The sequence below is a fragment of the Aphelocoma coerulescens genome, chromosome 3 (assembly GCF_041296385.1).
Source record: "Aphelocoma coerulescens isolate FSJ_1873_10779 chromosome 3, UR_Acoe_1.0, whole genome shotgun sequence".
Lineage (NCBI taxonomy): Eukaryota > Metazoa > Chordata > Aves > Passeriformes > Corvidae > Aphelocoma > Aphelocoma coerulescens.
This window is the reverse complement of record NC_091016.1, coordinates 124,764,830-124,784,691: the sequence shown is the minus strand read 5'-3', so window position 1 is coordinate 124,784,691 and position 19,862 is coordinate 124,764,830. Positions and strand designations below refer to the sequence as shown.

The window sequence follows — 19,862 nt, the reverse complement described above, 5'->3', positions numbered from 1 at the left end:
CATGGATGGAGAGGAGAGATCCATGGATCCTTGTGGAGAGGGCAGGATCCATGGATCCTCATGGATGGAGAGGAGAGATCCATGGATCCTCATGGATGGAGAGGACAGAATCCATGGATCCATGTGGATGGAGAGGGCAGGATCCATGGATCCATGTGGATAGAGAGGGCAGGATCCATGGATCCGTGTGGATGGAGAGGAGAGATCCATGGATCCTCATGGATGGAGAGGAGAGATCCATGGATCCTCGTGGAGAGGGCAGGATCCAGGAATCCTCATGGATGGAGAGGGCAGGATCCATGGATCCTCATGGATGGAGAGCAGAGATCCGTGGATCCTCATGGATGGAGAGGGCAGGATCCAGGAATCCTCATGGATGGAGAGGAGAGATCCATGGATCCTTGTGGATGGAGAGGGCAGGATCCATGGATCCGTGTGGATGGAGGGCAGGATCTATGGATTCTCATGGATGGAGAGGGCAGGATCCATGGATCCTTGTTGATGGAGAGGAGAGATCCATGGATCCTCATGGATGGAGAGGAGAGATCCATGGATCCTCATGGACGGAGAGGGCAGGATCCATGGATCCGTGTGGATGGAGAGGGCAGGATCCATGGATCCTCACGGATGGAGAGGGCAGGATCCAGGAATCCTCATGGATGGAGAGGAGAGATCCATGGATCCTCATGGATGGAGAGGAGAGATCCATGGATCCTCGTGGACAGGGCAGGATCCATGGATCCTCACGGATGGAGAGGGCAGGATCCATTGATCCTTGTGGATGGAGAGGGCAGGATCCATGGATCCTCGTGGATGGAGAGGAGAGATCCATGGATCCTTGTGGAGAGGGCAGGATCCAGGAATCCTCATGGATGGAGAGGAGAGATCCATGGATCCTCATGGATGGAGAGGGCAGGATCCATGGATTCTCATGGATGGTGAGGGCAGGATCCATGGATCCTCATGGATGGAGAGGACAGAATCCATGGATCCTCATGGATGGAGAGGGCAGGATCCATGGATCCTCGCGGATGGAGAGGGCAGGATCCAGGAATTCTCATGGATGGAGAGGGCAGGATCCATGGATCCTCATGGATGGTGAGGTTAGGATCCAGGAATCCTCACTGATGGAGAGGAGAGATCCATGGATCCTTGTGGAGAGGGCAGGATCCATGGATCCATGTGGATGGAGAGGGCAGGATCCATGGATCCTCATGGATGGAGAGGAGAGATCCATGGATCCTTGTGGAGAGGGCAAGATCCATGGATCCTCATGGATGGAGAGGAGAGATCCATGGATCCTTGTGGATGGAGAGGGCAGGATCCATGAATCCTCATGGATGGAGAGGAGAGATCCATGGATCCTTGTGGATGGAGAGGAGAGATCCATGGATCCTCATGGATGGAGAGGGCAGGATCCATGGATCCTTGTGGGAATGATGGAGAGGGCAGGATCCAGGAATCCTCATGAATGGAGAGGAGAGATCCATGGATTCTCATGGATGGAGAGGGCAGGATCCATGGATCCTCGCGGATGGAGAGGGCAGGATCCAGGAATTCTCATGGATGGAGAGGGCAGGATCCATGGATCCTCATGGATGGTGAGGTTAGGATCCAGGAATCCTCACTGATGGAGAGGAGAGATCCATGGATCCTTGTGGAGAGGGCAGGATCCATGGATCCATGTGGATGGAGAGGGCAGGATCCATGGATCCTCATGGATGGAGAGGAGAGATCCATGGATCCTTGTGGAGAGGGCAAGATCCATGGATCCTCATGGATGGAGAGGAGAGATCCATGGATCCTTGTGGATGGAGAGGGCAGGATCCATGAATCCTCATGGATGGAGAGGAGAGATCCATGGATCCTTGTGGATGGAGAGGAGAGATCCATGGATCCTCATGGATGGAGAGGGCAGGATCCATGGATCCTTGTGGGAATGATGGAGAGGGCAGGATCCAGGAATCCTCATGGATGGAGAGGAGAGATCCATGGATTCTCATGGATGGAGAGGGCAGGATCCATGGATCCTCATGGATGGAGAGGGTCGGCCCCCAGGGATATTTCCCAGTTATTCCCTGGGGGATCTGCCCACGGAATGGGCCGGGATAAAGGCGGCTCTTCCCTGTTTCCGTCTCCGTGAAGTCCAGCACTACGGAATCTCCCGGGATGACATCGCGCTGGGCAGGATCCTGGGGGAAGGATTCTTCGGAGAGGTCTACGAGGGAATTTACACCACCCCGGTGAGATTCCCGCCCTTTCCCTGCCTTCCTCCGTCCCCGTCATCCCAAATCCGGGATCTGGGCCGGATTCGGGATGACGCGTTCCCGCTTTTCCTTCTCGGAGCAGAAAGGGGAGAGGATCAACGTGGCCGTGAAGACCTGCAAGAAGGATTGCAGCCCGGAAAACAGGGATAAATTCCTGAGTGAAGCCGGTATCCCAGGGGTCCTGACGGGTTTTTTTGGGATCCCGAAGGTCCTGCCAGGGTTTTTTTGGGATAAGATCCCGGTCAGGGCTCACACGGTGGGGGGATGGCACGACCTTGTCGTGGTATCTCCCGGTGGCTTCTTGGGAACAAGTGGCCTTTGGAATTCAGGATGGAGGAGGAGGGACTTGATCCATGCCCGGAAACCCAGGATAGGATCCCAAAAACCTCCGGATTATGGGATTATTGGAGGGGGGAAGCTGCTGGAATCCCTGGATGAGGCTGTCCATCCCTAAAAACCAGGAGCTCCGACCCCTTGGGGAAATCCCAGACAATTCCTCCTGCTCCACCTCCATCCCCCAGGCCAGGGACTGGGACTCCCGGAACTGGGATTCCCCCGTTCCAAGGTGGGAATTCCGCGCTTCCCGCAGTGCTGATGAAGAAGCTGGACCACCCCCACATCGTGAAGCTCATCGGCATCGCCGAGGAGGAGCCCACCTGGATCATCATGGAGCTCTATCCCTACGGAGAGGTGCGATCCTATTCCCGAGCCCTTCCCGGCGTCCCGCCGGCATTCCCGCCGCTGATCCCGCCGGGAACGTGCCGTTGCAGCTGGGGCAGTACCTGGAGCAGAACCGGCTGGGGCTGGCCGTGCCCACCCTGGTGCTGTACGCGCTGCAGGTCGGCAAGGCCCTGGCCTACCTGGAGGCCATCAACTGTGTCCATAGGTGAGGGGACGGGATTTGGGATGGGATGGGAGCTGGGTGGGATCTCGAAATGGGAGCTGGGAACGGGCACGGGGAGGAGGGGGAGGGGGGGTTTGTTGTGGAGTCTTTGGGAAGCCGCGTTGTGGGTTCTCCGTCCTTTCTCCATCCCATTCCCATCTCCATTCTGTCCCTTGTCTGCCCCATCTCCATCCTATCTCCATCCTATCTCCATCCCATCCCCATCCCATCCCCATCCCGTCCCCATCCCATCCCATCCCATCCCATCCCATCCCATCCCATCCCATCCCATCCCATCCCATCCCATCCCATCCCATCCCATCCCCATCCCATCCCCATCCCATCCCATCTCATCCCATCCCATCCCATCCCATCCCATCCCATCCCATCCCATCCCATCCCATCCCATCCCATCCCATCCCATCCCATCCCATCCCATCCCATCCCCATCCCATCCCATCCCCATCCCATCCCCATCCCCATCCCATCCCCATCCCATCCCCATCCCATCCCCATCCCATCCCCATCCCATCCCATCCCATCCCATCCCATCCCATCCCATCCCATCCCATCCCATCCCATCCCATCCCATCCCATCCCATCCCATCCCATCCCATCCCATCCCCATCCCATCCCCATCCCCATCCCATCCCCATCCCATCCCCATCCCATCCCCATCCCATCCCCATCCCCATCCCATCCCCATCCCATCCCATCCCATCCCATCCCATCCCATCCCATCCCATCCCATCCCATCCCATCCCATCCCATCCCATCCCATCCCATCCCCATCCCATCCCCATCCCATCCCCATCCCCATCCCATCCCATCCCATCCCATCCCATCCCATCCCATCCCATCCCATCCCCATCCCATCTCCATCCCGTTCCCCCATCCCATTCCCCCATCCCGTTCCCCCATCCCGTTCCCCCATCCCTTCCCCATCCATTCTGTCCCCATCCCGTCTCCATCCATCTCCATCCCGTCCCCATCCCCATCCCTATCCCATCCCTATCCCATTCCATCCCTTCCCCATCCTTTCTTCATCCATCTCCATCCCATCCCCATCCCATCTCCATCCCTTCCCCATCCCTTCTCCATCCCTTCCCCATCCCTTCCCCATCCCTTCCCCATCCCTTCCCCATCCCTTCCCCATTCCATTCCATTCCATTCCATTCCATTCCATTCCATTCCATTCCATTCCATTCCATCCCATCCCATCCCATCCCATCCCATCCCATCCCATCCCATCCCATCCCATCCCATCCTTTCTTCATCCATCCCAATCCCTTTTCCATCCCTTTTCCATCCCGTCCCCATCCCGTCCCCATCCCGTCTCCTTCCCACTTCCATCCCATCCCTTCCCCATCCCATCCCCATTCCATCCCATCCCATCCCATCCCCATCTCCATCCCATCTCCATCCCATCTCCATCCCATCTCCATCCCATCCCATCCCATCCCATCCCATCCCATCCCATCCCATCCCATCCCATCCCAGTCTTCATCCCATCCCATCCCATCCCCATCCTTTCTTCTTCCATCCCCATCCCAATCCCATCCCCATCCCATCTCCATCCCGTCTCCTTCCCACTTCCATCCCATCCCTTCTCCATCCCATCCCCAATCATCTCCATCACTTCCCCATCCCATCTCCATCCATCCCCATCCCATCTCCCTCCATCCCCATCCCGTCTCAATCCCATCCCAATCCCCATCCCAATCCCCATCCCAATCCCCATCCCCATCCCATCCCCATCCCATCCCCATCCCAATCCCCATCCCCATCCCCATCCCTATCCCATCCCCATCCCATCCCCATCCCGTCCCCATCCCATCCCCATCCCATCCCATCCCCATCCCGTTCCCATCCCCATCCCATCCCATCCCCATCCCGTTCCCATCCCCATCCCATCCCATCCCCATCCCGTCCCCATCCCATCCCCATCCCATCCCATCCCCATCCCCATCCCCATCCCCATCCCATCCCATCCCATCCCATCCCATCCCGTCCCCATCCCATCCCCATCCCATCCCCATCCCGTCCCCATCCCGTCCCCATCCCATCCCACCCCCATCCCATCTCCCAATCCAAGGATTTCTGGCCCTGCAGGGACATCGCCGTGAGGAACATCCTGGTGGCCTCTCCGGAATGTGTCAAACTGGGAGACTTCGGCCTCTCCCGGTACATCGAGGATGAGGAATATTACAAAGGTAGGATCCCGTGGGATCGGGGCTCCCTCCCGTGGATTTCTCCGGATGGTGGGGAGGGGGCGGAGATCTGGATCATTCCTGGATCATTCCAGCTTCCGTCACCCGCCTCCCCATCAAGTGGATGGCGCCGGAATCCATCAACTTCCGACGCTTCACCACGGCCAGCGACGTCTGGATGTTCGGTGCGTGCTGGGATCGGGATTGAGCGGGATCCCGGGATTTATCCACTTCCCATGGCATTGAGCGGGATCCTGGGATTCATCCTCTTCCCATGGCATGGATGGGATCCTGGGATTCATCCCCTTCCCATGGCATTGAGCAGGATCCTGGGATTTATCCACTTCCCATGGCATAGATGGGATCCCGGGATTTATCCCCTTCCCATGGCATTGAGCAGGATCCTGGGATTCACCTGATTCCCATGGCATTGATGGGATCCTGGGATTTATCCACTTCCCATGGCATGGATGGGATCCTGGGATTCACCTGATTCCCATGGCATGGATGGAATCCTGGGATTAATCGCCTTCCCATGGCACAGATGGGATCCTGGGATTCATCCCCTTCCCATGGCATTGAGCAGGATCTCGGGATTTATCCACTTCCCATGGCCTGGATGGGATCCTGGGATTTATCCCCTTCCCATGGCATTGAGCGGGATCCTGGGATTCATACACTTCCCATGGCATGGATGGGATCCTGGGATTCATCCACATCTCATGGCATGGATGGGATCCCGGGATTCATCCACTTCCCATGGCATGGATGGGATCCTGGGATTCATCCACATCTCATGGCATGGATGGGATCCTGGGATTCATCCACATCCCATGGCATGGATGGGATCCTGGGATTTATCCCCTTCCCATGGCATTGAGCGGGATCCTGGGATTCATCCACTTCCCATGGCCTGGATGGGATCCTGGGATTCATCCACTTCCCATGGCCTGGATGGGATCCCGGGATTCATCCACTTCCCATGGCATTGATCAGGATCCTGGGATTCACCTGATTCCCATGGCCTGGAGCGGGATTCTGGGATTTATCCACATCCCATGGCATTGATGGGATCCTGGGATTCATCCACATCCCATGGCATTGATGGGATCCTGGGATTCATCCACTTCCCATGGCATGGATGGGATCCTGGGATTTATCCCCTTCCCATGGCACTGAGCAGGATCTCAGGATTCATCCACTTCCCATGGCATGGATGGGATCCTGGGATTCACCTGATTCCCATGGCCTGGATGTGATCCTGGGATTTATCCAATTCCCATGGCATGGATGGGATCCCGGGATTTATCCACTTCCCATGGCATTGAGCGGGATCCTGGGATTTATCCACTTCCCATGGCATTGATGGGATCCCGGGATTCATCCTCTTCCCATGGCATGGATGGGATCCTGGGATTCATCCCCTTCCCATGGCATTGAGCAGGATCCTGGGATTTATCCACTTCCCATGGCATGGAGCGGGATTCTGGGATTTATCCACTTCCCATGGCATTGAGCGGGATTCTGGGATTCATCCACTTCCCATGGCATGGAGCGGGATTCTGGGATTCATCCACTTCCCATGGCATGGAGCGGGATTCTGGGATTTATCCCCTTCCCATGGCATTGAGCGGGATTCTGGGATTCATCCACTTCCCATGGCATTGAGCGGGATCCTGGGATTCATCCACTTCCCATGGCATGGATGGGATCCTGGGATTTATCCCCTTCCCATGGCATTGAGCGGGATCCCAGGATTTATCCCCTTCCCATGGCATGGATGGGATCCTGGGATTCATCCAATTCCCATGGCATTGAGCGGGATCCTGGGATTTATCCACTTCCCATGGCATGGATGGGATCCTGGGATTCATCCTCTTCCCATGGCATGGATGGGATCCTGGGATTTATCCCCTTCCCATGGCATGGATGGGATCCTGGGATTTATCCACTTCCCATGGCATGGATGGGATCCTGCGATTTATCCACTTCCCATGGCATGGATGGGATCCTGGGATTTATCCACTTCCCATGGCATGGATGGGATTCTGGGATTTATCCACTTCCCATGGCATTGAGCGGGATTCTGGGATTCATCCTCTTCCCATGGCATGGATGGGATCCTGGGATTTATCCCCTTCCCATGGCATGGATGGGATCCTGGGATTCATCCTCTTCCCATGGCATGGATGGGATCCTGGGATTTATCCCCTTCCCATGGCATGGATGGGATCCTGGGATTTATCTCCTTCCCATGGCATGGATGGGATCCTGGGATTTATCCACTTCCCATGGCATGGATGGGATCCTGCGATTTATCCACTTCCCATGGCATTGAGCGGGATTCTGGGATTCATCCACTTCCCATGGCATTGAGCAGGATCCTGGGATTTATCCCCTGCCCATGGCACAAGGCACAAGGACAAATCCCGCTCCGAAATGCCAGATTATCCCAACTTTTTCCCGGCAAGAAGCCCCCCTAGGGAAGGGCTTCCCTTCACCCATCGTTCGGTGCTTCCTCCTCCTCCTCCTCCTGGGATTTTGGGATGAGCTCCACTCTTCCCACTCCAAATATCCACCCCCTTCCCATCCGCCCATCCCGAAATTCCCGATCCCCAGCCCCTCTGCGCTTCCCGCTCAGGAATCCGGAATCCCAAGCAGCCGAGTGTCCCGCCGCAAAGCGCGGCCACATCCCAAAAAAAAACCCCGGGAAGTGGCCGATTCCCGGGAATTCCCACGGCTGGAGGTTGTCCTGGTTTCTCCGGCAGCCGTGTGCATGTGGGAGATCCTGAGCTACGGGAAGCAGCCGTTCTTCTGGCTGGAAAACAAGGATGTGATCGGAGTCCTGGAAAAGGGGGATCGGCTTCCCAAACCCGACCTGTGCCCGCCCGTCCTCTACACCCTCATGACGCGGTGCTGGGATTACGATCCCGGAGAAAGGCCCAAATTCCAGGAGCTGGTTTGCAGCCTGAGGTGAGCTGGGAATGCTGGAAGGTCCCTGGAAGGAAGGAGGGGTGGGAATGTGGGGGGAAAAGCTGGGAAAGGTTTTGGATCGGGAATTTTTATGAAAAAGTCTGGGCTTGGAGGAGCATTGGAGACCCTTTGGAGACCCTTTGGAAAGGGATGGGATGGAAGGGCTTTGCTTCCTGGGAAAGGGTCTCCAAAGGGTCTCCAGAGGGTCTCCAAAGGGTCTCCAAGGCTCATCCAAGCCCAAATTCCAGGAGCTGCTTTGCAGCCTGAGGTGAGCTGGGAATGCTGGAAGGTCCCTGGAAGGAAGGAGGGGTGGGAATGTGGGGGGAAAAGCTGGGAAAGGTTTTGGATCGGGAATTTTTATGGAAAAGTCTGGGTTTAGAGGAGGATCAGAGACCCTTTGGAGACCCTTTGGAAAGGGATGGGATGGAAGGGCTTTGCTTCCTGGGAAAGGGTCTCCAAAGGGTCTCCAGAGGGTCTCCAAAGGGTCTCCAAGGCTCCTCCAAGCCCCAAATTCCAGGAGCTGCTTTGCAGCCTGAGGTGAGCTGGGAATGCTGGAAGGTCCCTGGAAGGATGGAGGGGTGGGAATGTGGGGGAAAAATCTGGGAAAGGGTTTGGATCAGGAGTTTTTATGGAAAAGTCTGGGTTTAGAGGAGGATCAGAGACCCTTTGGAGACTCTTTGGAGACCCTTTGGAGACCCTTTGGAGACCTTTTCCTGGGAATCAGAACACTCCCATTCCAAAGGGTCTCCAAAGGGTCTCCAAGGCTCCTCCAAGCCCCAAATTCCAGGAGCTGCTTTGCAGCCTGAGGTGAGCTGGAGGATCCATGGAGGGTTGGGAATGTGGGGGAAAAAGCTGGGAAAGGCTTTGGGTCGGGAATTTTTATGGAAAAGTCTGGGCTTGGAGGAGCATCGGAGACCCTTTGGAGACCCTTTGGAAAGGGATGGGATGGAAGGGCTTTGCTTCCTGGGAAAGGGTCTCCAAAGGGTCTCCAAAGGGTCTCCAAGGGTTCTCCAAGCCCAAATTCCAGGAGCTGCTTTGCAACCTGAGGTGAGCTGGGAATGCTGGAGGATCCATGGAGGGTTGGGAATGTGGGGGAAAAAGCTGGGAAAGGCTTTGGATCGGGAGTTTTTATGGAAAAGTCTGGGTTTGGAGGAGCATCGGAGACCCTTTGGAGACCCTTTGGAGACCCTTTCCAGGGAATCAGAACACTCCCATTCCAAAGGGTCTCCAAAGGGTCTCCAAGGCTCCTCCAAGCCCCAAATTCCAGGAGATTCTTTGCAGCCTGAGGTGAGCTGGGAATGCTGGAGGATCCATGGAGGGGTGGGAACGTGAGGGGAAAAAGCTGGGAAAGGCTTTGGATCGGGAGTTTTTATGGAAAAGTCTGGGCTTGGAGGAGCATCGGAGACCCTTTGGAGACCCTTTCCAGGGAATCAGAACGCTCCCATTCCAAAGTGTCTCCAAAGGGTCTCCAAGGCTCCTCCAAGCCCCAAATTCCAGGAGCTGCTTTGCAGCCTGAGGTGAGCTGGGAATGCTGGAAGGTCCCTGGAAGGAAGGAGGGGTGGGAATGTGGGAGAAAAAATCTGGGAAAGGCTTTGGATTGGGAATTTTTATGGAAAAGTCTGGGCTTGGAGGAGGATCAGAGACCCTTTGGAGACCCTTTGGAGACTCTTTGGAGATCTTTTCCTGGGAATCAGAACGCTCCCATTCCAAAGGGTCTCCAAAGGGTCTCCAAGGCTCCTCCAAGCCCAAATTCCAGGAGCTGCTTTGCAGCCTGAGGTGAGCTGGGAATGCTGGAGGATCCATGGAGGGGTGGGAATGTGGGGGGAAAAAGCTGGGAAAGGTTTTGGATCGGGGGTTTTTATGGAAAAGTCTGGGTTTGGAGGAGCATCGGAGACCCTTTGGAGACCCTTTGGAAAGGGATGGGATGGAAGGGCTTTGCTTCCTGGGAAAGGGTCTCCAAAGGGTCTCCAAAGGGTCTCCAAAGGGTCTCCAAGGCTCCTCCAAGCCCCAAATTCCAGGAGCTGCTTTGCAGCCTGAGGTGAGCTGGGAATGCTGGAAGATCCCTGGAAAGATGGAGGGGTGGGAATGTGGGGGAAAAATCTGGGAAAGGGTTTGGATCAGGAGTTTTTATGGAAAAGTCTGGGTTTAGAGGAGGATCAGAGACCCTTTGGAGACTCTTTGGAGACCCTTTGGAGACCCTTTGGAGACCTTTTCCTGGGAATCAGAACACTCCCATTCCAAAGGGTCTCCAAAGGGTCTCCAAGGCTCCTCCAAGCCCCAAATTCCAGGAGCTGCTTTGCAGCCTGAGGTGAGCTGGAGGATCCATGGAGGGTTGGGAATGTGGGGGAAAAAGCTGGGAAAGGCTTTGGGTCGGGAATTTTTATGGAAAAGTCTGGGCTTGGAGGAGCATCGGAGACCCTTTGGAGACCCTTTGGAAAGGGATGGGATGGAAGGGCTTTGCTTCCTGGGAAAGGGTCTCCAAAGGGTCTCCAAAGGGTCTCCAAGGGTTCTCCAAGCCCAAATTCCAGGAGCTGCTTTGCAACCTGAGGTGAGCTGGGAATGCTGGAGGATCCATGGAGGGTTGGGAATGTGGGGGAAAAAGCTGGGAAAGGCTTTGGATCGGGAGTTTTTATGGAAAAGTCTGGGTTTGGAGGAGCATCGGAGACCCTTTGGAGACCCTTTGGAGACCCTTTCCAGGGAATCAGAACACTCCCATTCCAAAGGGTCTCCAAAGGGTCTCCAAGGCTCCTCCAAGCCCCAAATTCCAGGAGATTCTTTGCAGCCTGAGGTGAGCTGGGAATGCTGGAGGATCCATGGAGGGGTGGGAACGTGAGGGGAAAAAGCTGGGAAAGGCTTTGGATCGGGAGTTTTTATGGAAAAGTCTGGGCTTGGAGGAGCATCGGAGACCCTTTGGAGACCCTTTCCAGGGAATCAGAACGCTCCCATTCCAAAGTGTCTCCAAAGGGTCTCCAAGGCTCCTCCAAGCCCCAAATTCCAGGAGCTGCTTTGCAGCCTGAGGTGAGCTGGGAATGCTGGAAGGTCCCTGGAAGGAAGGAGGGGTGGGAATGTGGGAGAAAAAATCTGGGAAAGGCTTTGGATTGGGAATTTTTATGGAAAAGTCTGGGCTTGGAGGAGGATCAGAGACCCTTTGGAGACCCTTTGGAGACTCTTTGGAGATCTTTTCCTGGGAATCAGAACGCTCCCATTCCAAAGGGTCTCCAAAGGGTCTCCAAGGCTCCTCCAAGCCCAAATTCCAGGAGCTGCTTTGCAGCCTGAGGTGAGCTGGGAATGCTGGAGGATCCATGGAGGGGTGGGAATGTGGGGGGAAAAAGCTGGGAAAGGTTTTGGATCGGGGGTTTTTATGGAAAAGTCTGGGTTTGGAGGAGCATCGGAGACCCTTTGGAGACCCTTTGGAAAGGGATGGGATGGAAGGGCTTTGCTTCCTGGGAAAGGGTCTCCAAAGGGTCTCCAAAGGGTCTCCAAAGGGTCTCCAAGGCTCCTCCAAGCCCCAAATTCCAGGAGCTGCTTTGCAGCCTGAGGTGAGCTGGGAATGCTGGAAGATCCCTGGAAAGATGGAGGGGTGGGAATGTGGGGGGAAAAGCTGGGAAAGGGTTTGGATTGGGAATTTTTATGGAAAAGTCTGGGCTTGGAGGAGCTTCGGAGACCCTTTGGAGACCCTTTGGAGACCCTTTGGAAAGGGATGGGATGGAAGGGCTTTGCTTCCCGGGAAAGGGAATTACCGGGATCAGCCGTGGGAATTCTGGTGTCCTCCCACTCCCATCCCTCCCTGCTCCCTCGCGTTTTCCATGGCTCATCCCGCCCCATCCCGGCTCTGCAGGGACGTGGGAAAGGTGGGAATTCCCGATGCCGGGATTGCCACCTCGGTGTCCCCTCCCTGCAGTGACATTTACCTGATGGAGAAGGAGCTGGCCAAGGAGCAGGAGAGGAACAACCGGCACCGACCTCCCAAAATCCTGGAGCCGCCGGCATTCCAGGAGCCGCCTCCGAAGGTTGGGATGGGGCAGAGCCCTCAACGGGACACCGCGGTGGGATTTCCCGGATTGCATCCGGAGGAATTCCCGCCTTTTCCCATTCCCACAGCCCAGCAGGCCCATGTACAAGCCGCCATCCCAGAATAACCTCCTGGCTCCCAAGCTGCATTTCCAGGTGAGAATTCCAGGGGCCGGAGAATCCCAGAGGGATCTGGGCAAGGGGGTGAGGACGGGAGGGCTCGGGAATCTCGTGGATTTCGGGATCTGAGGTGCTCCGCGTCACCATCGAGCGCCACCGTTCCAGCGGGACACGGCAGCGCTCGGAGCAATTCCAGCTCCGGGTTTTGTCCCTCGGGGAATCCCGGAGTCGTTGAGGTTGGAAAAGCTCTCGGAGCCCGTGGAGTCCGAGCATTCCCAGCACTGCCAAGGCCACCCCTGATCCTTTTCCCCCCCTAAATCCACGGGGATTTCAATCCATCCAGGAATGGGGATTCATCCTCCACTGCCCAGGGCTGGAAAACCCTTTCCAGGCAGGAATTGTTCCCAATATCCCATAAACTTCCCCCGGCACACCCGGAGGCCATTCCCTCATCCCATCCCTCATTCCCTGGGAACAAATCCCGATCCCACCTTGGCTGCACCTTCCTGGCCGGGAATTCCAGAGGGAATTTCCCTCCTTTTCTCCAGGCTGAGCTTTCCCAGCTCTCTCAGCCATTCCCGGTTTCTCCGGCATCCGCTTCCAAAGCTCTTTGGAGGCTGGAAGGAGCCAAATATTCCGAGCCCATTTTTAGGGCGAGGCCGATCCCGATCCGGGATGGCTCCCGGCGCAATTCCCGCTCTTCCTGTGCTCCCGCTCCGTCCGTGTGTCCGCGCTAACCCTTTCCATGGGCTTCTCTCGTGCCTGCGCCGCCGCCGCCGCCGCGCCATTCCCGCATTCCCAGGTTCCGGAGGGGCTCTGTGCCAGCTCTCCCACCCTCGCCAGTCCCGCCGAGTACCAGAGTCCGGCACATTCCCGGCGCACTCCGCCTCCCAGCCGGCACAACGTCTTCAAGCGCCACAGCATGAGGGTAAGCCCGGAATTCCCGGCGGGATTCGGCATCCGGAGGGCTTCCCGATCCTCAGCAATGGTCCCGTTGGGATCCGCTTCCCGCTGCCGCTTCCCGCTGCCGCTTCCCGCTGCGTCTGGCTCCGCGTTGCTCCCGTTGGATCTGTTGGATGCCGTGGGAGGCTCCAATCCCGTTCCCTATGGAAAGATCAATCTTTGGGATGTCTCCGTGGTCGTTTTCCCCCCGCGTCCTGCGTTTTGTGGGATCGGCCACCGGCGCGGCGTTCCCAGAAATGAGCAGGGAATGGGTGGCTGCTGCTCCTCGGGAATTTCGGGCAACTCCTCAGGCTCTGTGTTGGGATCCCACCTGAGATTCCCGAGGGAGATTTCTCCCGCTGGAGCTTGGTGGTTGGAATCCCAAAATGGCTGCTGGGAGTTGGGATGCTCCGAGCTGGTGCGCTGGGAATGCCGCGGTGCCGAGCGTGTCTGTCCCGACGGGATGAGCCGCTTCCCACGCTGCTGGAATGTGCTCGTGGGAGACGTGGCTGCCTTTCCTTGCTGGAAATCCAATTTCCCCCCTTTTCCCCCCCTTTTTCCCCCTTTTTTCCCCCCTTTATCCCCCCTTTATTCCCCCTTTTCCCCCCTTTTCCCCCTTTTCCCCCCATTTTCCCCCCTTCCCCCCTTTTCCTCCTTTTCCCCCTTTTCCCCCTTTTTCCCCTTTTTCCTTCCTTTTTCCTTGTTTTTTCCTTCTTTTTTCCTTTTTTCCTTCTTTTTTCCCTTTTTTCCTTCTTTTTTTCCTTTTTTCCTTCTTTTTTCCCTTTTTTCCTTCTTTTTTTCCTTCTTTTTCCCTTCCTTTTTTCCCCCTTTTTTTCCACTTCCTTTTTCCCCTTCTTTTTCCCCCCTTCTTTCTTTTCCCTTCTTTTTTCCCCCTCGTTTTCCCCTCGTTTCCCCCCCTCTTTCTTCTCCCTTTTCCCTCTTTGTGTTTTCCCTCTTTTTTCCCCCCTTTCTCCCTTTTCCCTCCTTTATCCCCAATTTTCCCCCTTTTCCCCCCTTTCTGTTGGAATCTGCCGGCCTCTAGCACACAGCTGGCACCTACGGAGCGGGAATCCGGCCCCCCGAAACGTTGGGAATTCTGTCCCCTGATCCTTCCCCGTGTTCTCCCGGAATCCAGGAGGAAGATTTCCTGCGGCCCAGCAGCCGGGAAGAGGCGCAGCAGCTGCTGGAGCTGGAGCGGCTCCAGGTGGAGCAGGCGATGGAGAGGCAGCAGAAGGAGATGCTGGAGGACGATCGGTGGCTGCGGCAGGAGGTGAAGAGCCTGGTGAGTGATCCCGGCATCCCGGACCCTCGGGAATCGCCGAGCGTGGAATGGTTTGGCTGGGAAAGGAGCTTCGATCCCATCCCAGCGCCTCCCCCGATGATCCCAGGCTGCTCCAGCCTTTCCTTGGCCACTGCCAGGGATCCGGGTGTTCCCTGGGAATTCCAGCCCAGCCGGGAATTCCTTCCCAAGATCCCAGCCCGAGCTCCCCTTTCCCAGGGAAATCCCTCCATTCCCGCCTCTCCCAGCCTGGCATTGGATCCAGCCCCATCCCGACTCCTCTGCGGGAAGGAATTCCGGCCTCCAGGCCCTTCCCTGGCAATCTCGGCACTCCAGGAAGGGTCTCCCTTCCCTTTCCCATCCCCGACTCCCAGAAAAACCCCTGGGCATGGATTTGCAGCCTCCTGGATCCCAGAATCCCGGGATGCTTTGCCTGGGATCCACGCAGCTTCAATCCCATCCCATTCCCATCCCAGCACCTGCCCCGATGATCCCAGGCTGCTCCAGCCTTTCCTTGGCCACTCTCAGGGATCCGGGGGCAGCCCCAGCTTCTCTGGGAATTCCATCTCCACCCTCCCAAGGATGAAGGAGGTTGGAAGAACCATTCCTGGCTGGAAAATCCCAGTTTTCCATGGAGAAATGGCTCCTCCACCAACCAAACCTTTTCCATCCCTATCAAACCCCCTCGGAGCTGCTCCGCGTCCAAAGGAATGTTTGGAATTTTCGGCAATTTTAAGACACTTTCAGTCGCGTCTGAATTAATTATTCAAATAATTTTGGAATCGGGATTTTGATCAAGCAGATTCGGGGTTCCTGGGCAGAATTCCCCTTCCCATCCCATATTCCGGGGTCCCGCACTATTCCCTTCCAAGGAAATGTTCCACGAGTCTCCCAGAAATTAGACACCCTTTTTTCCCCTTTTCCCTCCCATTTTCCTCATTTTTTCCCCAATTTCCTCCCCTTTTTTCCCCCCTTTTCCCCTTTATTTCCCCCTTTCCTCCTTTTCCCCCCTTTTCCCCCATATTTTTGCCTTTTATTCTTTTCCCCCCTTTCCCCCCTTTTTCCCCCTTTCCCCCCTTTTTCCCCCTTTCCCCCCTTTTCCTCCCTTTTTCTCCCTTTTTTTCCCTTTTCCCCCCTTTTCCCCCCTTTTCCCCCCTTTTCCCCCCTTTTTCCCCCTTTTTCCCCCTTTTTCCCCCTTTTTCCCCCTTTTCCCCCCGTTTTCCCCCGTTTTCCCCCGTTTTCCCCCGTTTTCCCCCGTTTTCCCCCTTTTTCCCCCTTTTCCCCCTTTTCCCCCTTTTCCCCCCCTTCCCCCCTTTCCCCCCTTTCCCCCCTTTTTCCCCTTTTTCTCCCTTTTCCCCCCTTTTCCCCCCTTTCCCCTTTTTCCCCCTTCCCCCCTTTTTCTCCCTTTTCCTCCTTTTTCCCCCCTTTTCCCCCCTTTCCCCTTTTTCCCCCTTTTCCCCCTTTTCCCCCCTTTCCCCCCTTTCCCCCCTTTTCCCCCTTTTCCCCCTTTTCCCCCCTTTTTCCCCCTTTTTCCCCCTTTTTCCCCCTTCTTCCCCCTTTTTCCCCCTTTTTCCCCCTTCTTCCCCCTTCTTCCCCCTTTCCCCCCTTTTCCCCCCTTTTCCCCCCATTTTTCCTGCCTTTCCCCCTTTTTGCCTTTTTTCCTCTTTTTTCCCCTTTTTTCCCCTTTTTCCCCTTTTCCCCCTTTCCCCTTTTTTCCCCTTTTTTCCCCTTTTTTCCCCTTTTTTCCCCTTTTTTCCCCTTTTTTCCCTTTTTTCCCCTTTTCCCCCCCCGTTTCCCCTCTTTTTTTCCCCTCTTTTTTCCCCCTCTTTTTTCCCTTCTTTTTCCCCCCTTTTTCCCATCTTTTTTTTCCCCCTTTTTTGCCCCTTTCCCCCCCACTTTTCCCTTTTTTTTCTTTATTCCCCTTTTCCCCCCTTTTCCCCCCTTTTCCCCCCTTTTCCCCCTTTTCCCCCCATGCCCCCCTTTTCCCCCTTTTTCCCATGCCTCACACCAGCTTTTCCCCCTTTTCCAGGACCCCACCGTGTTCATGAACAACAACGTTCCTCCGGTGAGCGATTCCAGTGATCCCTGGAAAATCCAGGCCGGGGGAATTTTGGGTCCACTCCCTTTTTTTTTTTTTGGGAATAACTGGAGCTCCTCATTCCCTTTCCCGCGGCTGGCTGATAAATATTTATTTATTTATTTCTTTATTTGGGATAATTATCCTGAAATCGGGAGATCCTGGGAGGGCTGGATCCCGGGAATCCAGGAGGGAATGGCGACGCCTCCTCGCTCTTCCCTCCCTCCCTCCTGGATTTGGAGCCCCTAATTCCCAAATTTTTTCCCCCTCCACAGCTGCTGCCGGAGAAGGAGACGGATTACAGTGAGTTCCCGGTGATTCCCACCCTGGAATTCCCACTTTGGGCTGCCGGGAGCCTCGGGAATGTTTCCCTGGATGCTCCAGGAGTGAAATCCCACATTCCCGGGGGGGCACCTTTAGGGGAGGGGCTGCTTCTCCTGGCCATGGGAATGAGATCCCGTGGGAAGCTGGGATGGGGCAGGGAGGCTGAGGGAGGGGATGTGGCGCAGATCCCGTGGATCCTTCGGCATTCCCGCGTTTCCGTGGGATCCGCTGGAATGATTTTCCTGCTTTTTCCTTGCTCCTGGCGCAGCGCAATTCACGGGGCCCCCCCAAAAACCTCCGAGACTTGGGGCTCAGGTAAGACCTGGGATGGCTCCTGAACCTCCTTTCCCACCTCCGGAATCCACGGGATGGGAATTTTCCTGCTCTTCCCAGCGCCAAAGGGGTCAGACAGACCCAGCAGGATCGGGATCATGGCCGGGACGTGGGTGGGACTGACTGGGGCTTCCCAAAGAATTCCAGAATGGTTTGGGTGGGAAGGGACCTTAAAGCTCATCCCAGGAACCCCTCCCATGATCCCAGGATGCTCCAACGTTTCCTTGGACACTCCCAGGGATCCAGGGGCAGCCAGGGAATTCCAGCGCAGCCGGGAATTCCTTCCCAAGATCCCAGCCCGAGCTCCCCTTTCCCAGGGAAATCCCTCCATTCCCGCCTCTCCCAGCCTGGCATTGGATCCAGCCCCATCCCGACTCCTCTGCGGGAAGGAATTCCGGCCTCCAGGCCCTTCCCTGGCAATCTCGGCACTCCAGGAAGGGTCTCCCTTCCCTTTCCCATCCCCGACTCCCAGAAAAACCCCTGGGCATGGATTCGCAGCCTCCTGGATCCCAGAATCCCGGGATGCTTTGCCTGGGATCCACGCAGCTTCAATCCCATCCCATTCCCAGCCCGGCCCCTCCCCCGATGATCCCAGGCTGCTCCAGCCTTTCCTTGGGCACTGCCAGGGATCCGGGCATTCCCTGGGAATTCCAGCCCAGCCGGGAATTCCTTCCCAAGATCCCACCCCAAGCTCCCCTTTCCCACTGGGAAGCCATTCCCTGCCTCCTGCCCCTCCAGCCCAAATCCCAAATCCCAGCTCTCCTGGAGCCCCTTTAGGCTCAGGAAGCGGCTCCGAGGATTCCCTGGATCCTTCCCTTCTCCTGCTGAACATTCCCAGCTCTCCCAGCCTGGGATTGAATCCATCCCCACCCCAACTCCTCTCTGGGACGGAATTTCGGGAACAAGAGGCTTCCCTGGGATTCTCAGGACTTCAGGAAGGGTCTTCCTTCCCTTTTCCTCCCTTTCCCATCCCCGACTTCCATAAAAATCCCTCGGGATGCATTCTGCATGTCCTGGAGCCCAGAATCCCGGAATGCTTTGGATGGGAAGGGACCTTCAATCCCATCCCATTCCATGAGCAGGGAATTCCCCTATCCCAGGTAGCTCCAAGCCCGGTCCAACCTTTCCTTGGCCCCTTCCAGGGATGGGAACACTGCACCCTCTGCAGACAGATGTCGCCCTTTCCCTGTTTTTCCCGGGATCCGTCTGATCCCGCCCTATCCCTGCTTCCCTGGCAGTCCATCCAGCCGGCGCCCACGGCCAACCTGGACCGCACGGATGATCCCGTGTACGGGAATGTCATGGATCTGGTCCGGGCTGTGCTGCAGCTGAAGAACGAGATCAGCCTCGTGCCTCCCGACGGATACATCCTGGTGGTCAAGGTAGGGACGGGATAACCCCTGGAATTCGATGGGAGAGGGGAGAGGGAGGTGGGAAGGAGTCTCCTGAGTGGTTCCCACCAAGTGTCCTTCTTGGGAAGGGCTTGTGTCCATGGGAGGGAGCGATTCCCACATTTCCAGCTGCTCCATTGGATCCTTGGATCAATGGTGGGAGTAACTCCAGCATTCCCAGTTCCTCCATTGAGTCTTTGGATCAATGGTGGGAGCAACTCCAGCATTCCCAGTTCCTCCATTGGATCCTTGGATCAATGGTGGGAGCAATTCCAGCATTCCCAGCTCCTCCATTGGTCCTTGGACCAATTCCTTGCTCTTCCCTTGGGTTCTTGGATCAATGGTGGGAGCAATTCCAGCATTCCCAGTTCCTCCATTGGATCCTTGGATCAATGGTGGGAGCAATTCCAGCATTCCCTGTTCCTCCATTTAACCATTGTATCAATAATGGGAGAGTCTCCAACATTCCCAATTCCTCCATTGGATCCTTGGATCAATGGTGGGAGCAATTCCAGCATTCCCAGCTCCTCCATTGGATCCTTGGATCAATGGTGGGAGCAACTCCAGCATTCCCAGTTCCTCCATTGGATCCTTGGATCAATGGTGGGAGCAATTCCAGCATTCCCAGCTCCTCCATTGGATCCTTGGATCAATGGTGGGAGCAATTCCAGCATTCCCAGTTCCTCCATTGGATCCTTGGATCAATGGTGGGAGCAACTCCAGCATTCCCAGCTCCTCCATTGGATCCTTGGATCAATGGTGGGAGTAACTCCAGCATTCCCAGTTCCTCCATTGAGTCTTTGGATCAATGGTGGGAGCAACTCCAGCATTCCCAGTTCCTCCATTGGATCCTTGGATCAATGGTGGGAGCAATTCCAGCATTCCCTGTTCCTCCATTTAACCATTGTATCAATAATGGGAGAGTCTCCAACATTCCCAATTCCTCCATTGGATCCTTGGATCAATGGTGGGAGCAATTCCAGCATTCCCAGCTCCTCCATTGGATCCTTGGATCAACAGTTGGCGATTCTCCCACCACTCCCCTCTCCCAA

General features: G+C 56.0%; 1 protein-coding gene across 2 annotated transcripts in view; it reads left to right on the top strand.

Annotated features, from left to right (window-relative positions):
* PTK2B (protein tyrosine kinase 2 beta) overlaps nt 1-19,862 on the top strand; it is a 35,515-nt gene that overhangs the window by 14,472 nt on the left and 1,181 nt on the right. For both annotated transcript variants that reach the window (XM_069011888.1, XM_069011887.1), the window contains 15 exons: nt 2,146-2,243; nt 2,350-2,434; nt 2,857-2,957; nt 3,038-3,153; nt 5,263-5,363; nt 5,456-5,545; nt 8,129-8,333; nt 12,235-12,343; nt 12,435-12,500; nt 13,267-13,392; nt 14,542-14,688; nt 16,715-16,750; nt 17,038-17,065; nt 17,355-17,401; nt 18,658-18,801. In XM_069011888.1, coding sequence (XP_068867989.1) covers nt 2,146-2,243; nt 2,350-2,434; nt 2,857-2,957; nt 3,038-3,153; nt 5,263-5,363; nt 5,456-5,545; nt 8,129-8,333; nt 12,235-12,343; nt 12,435-12,500; nt 13,267-13,392; nt 14,542-14,688; nt 16,715-16,750; nt 17,038-17,065; nt 17,355-17,401; nt 18,658-18,801 — 1,499 coding nt within the window. The remainder of the gene's footprint in view (nt 1-2,145; nt 2,244-2,349; nt 2,435-2,856; nt 2,958-3,037; nt 3,154-5,262; nt 5,364-5,455; nt 5,546-8,128; nt 8,334-12,234; nt 12,344-12,434; nt 12,501-13,266; nt 13,393-14,541; nt 14,689-16,714; nt 16,751-17,037; nt 17,066-17,354; nt 17,402-18,657; nt 18,802-19,862) is intronic.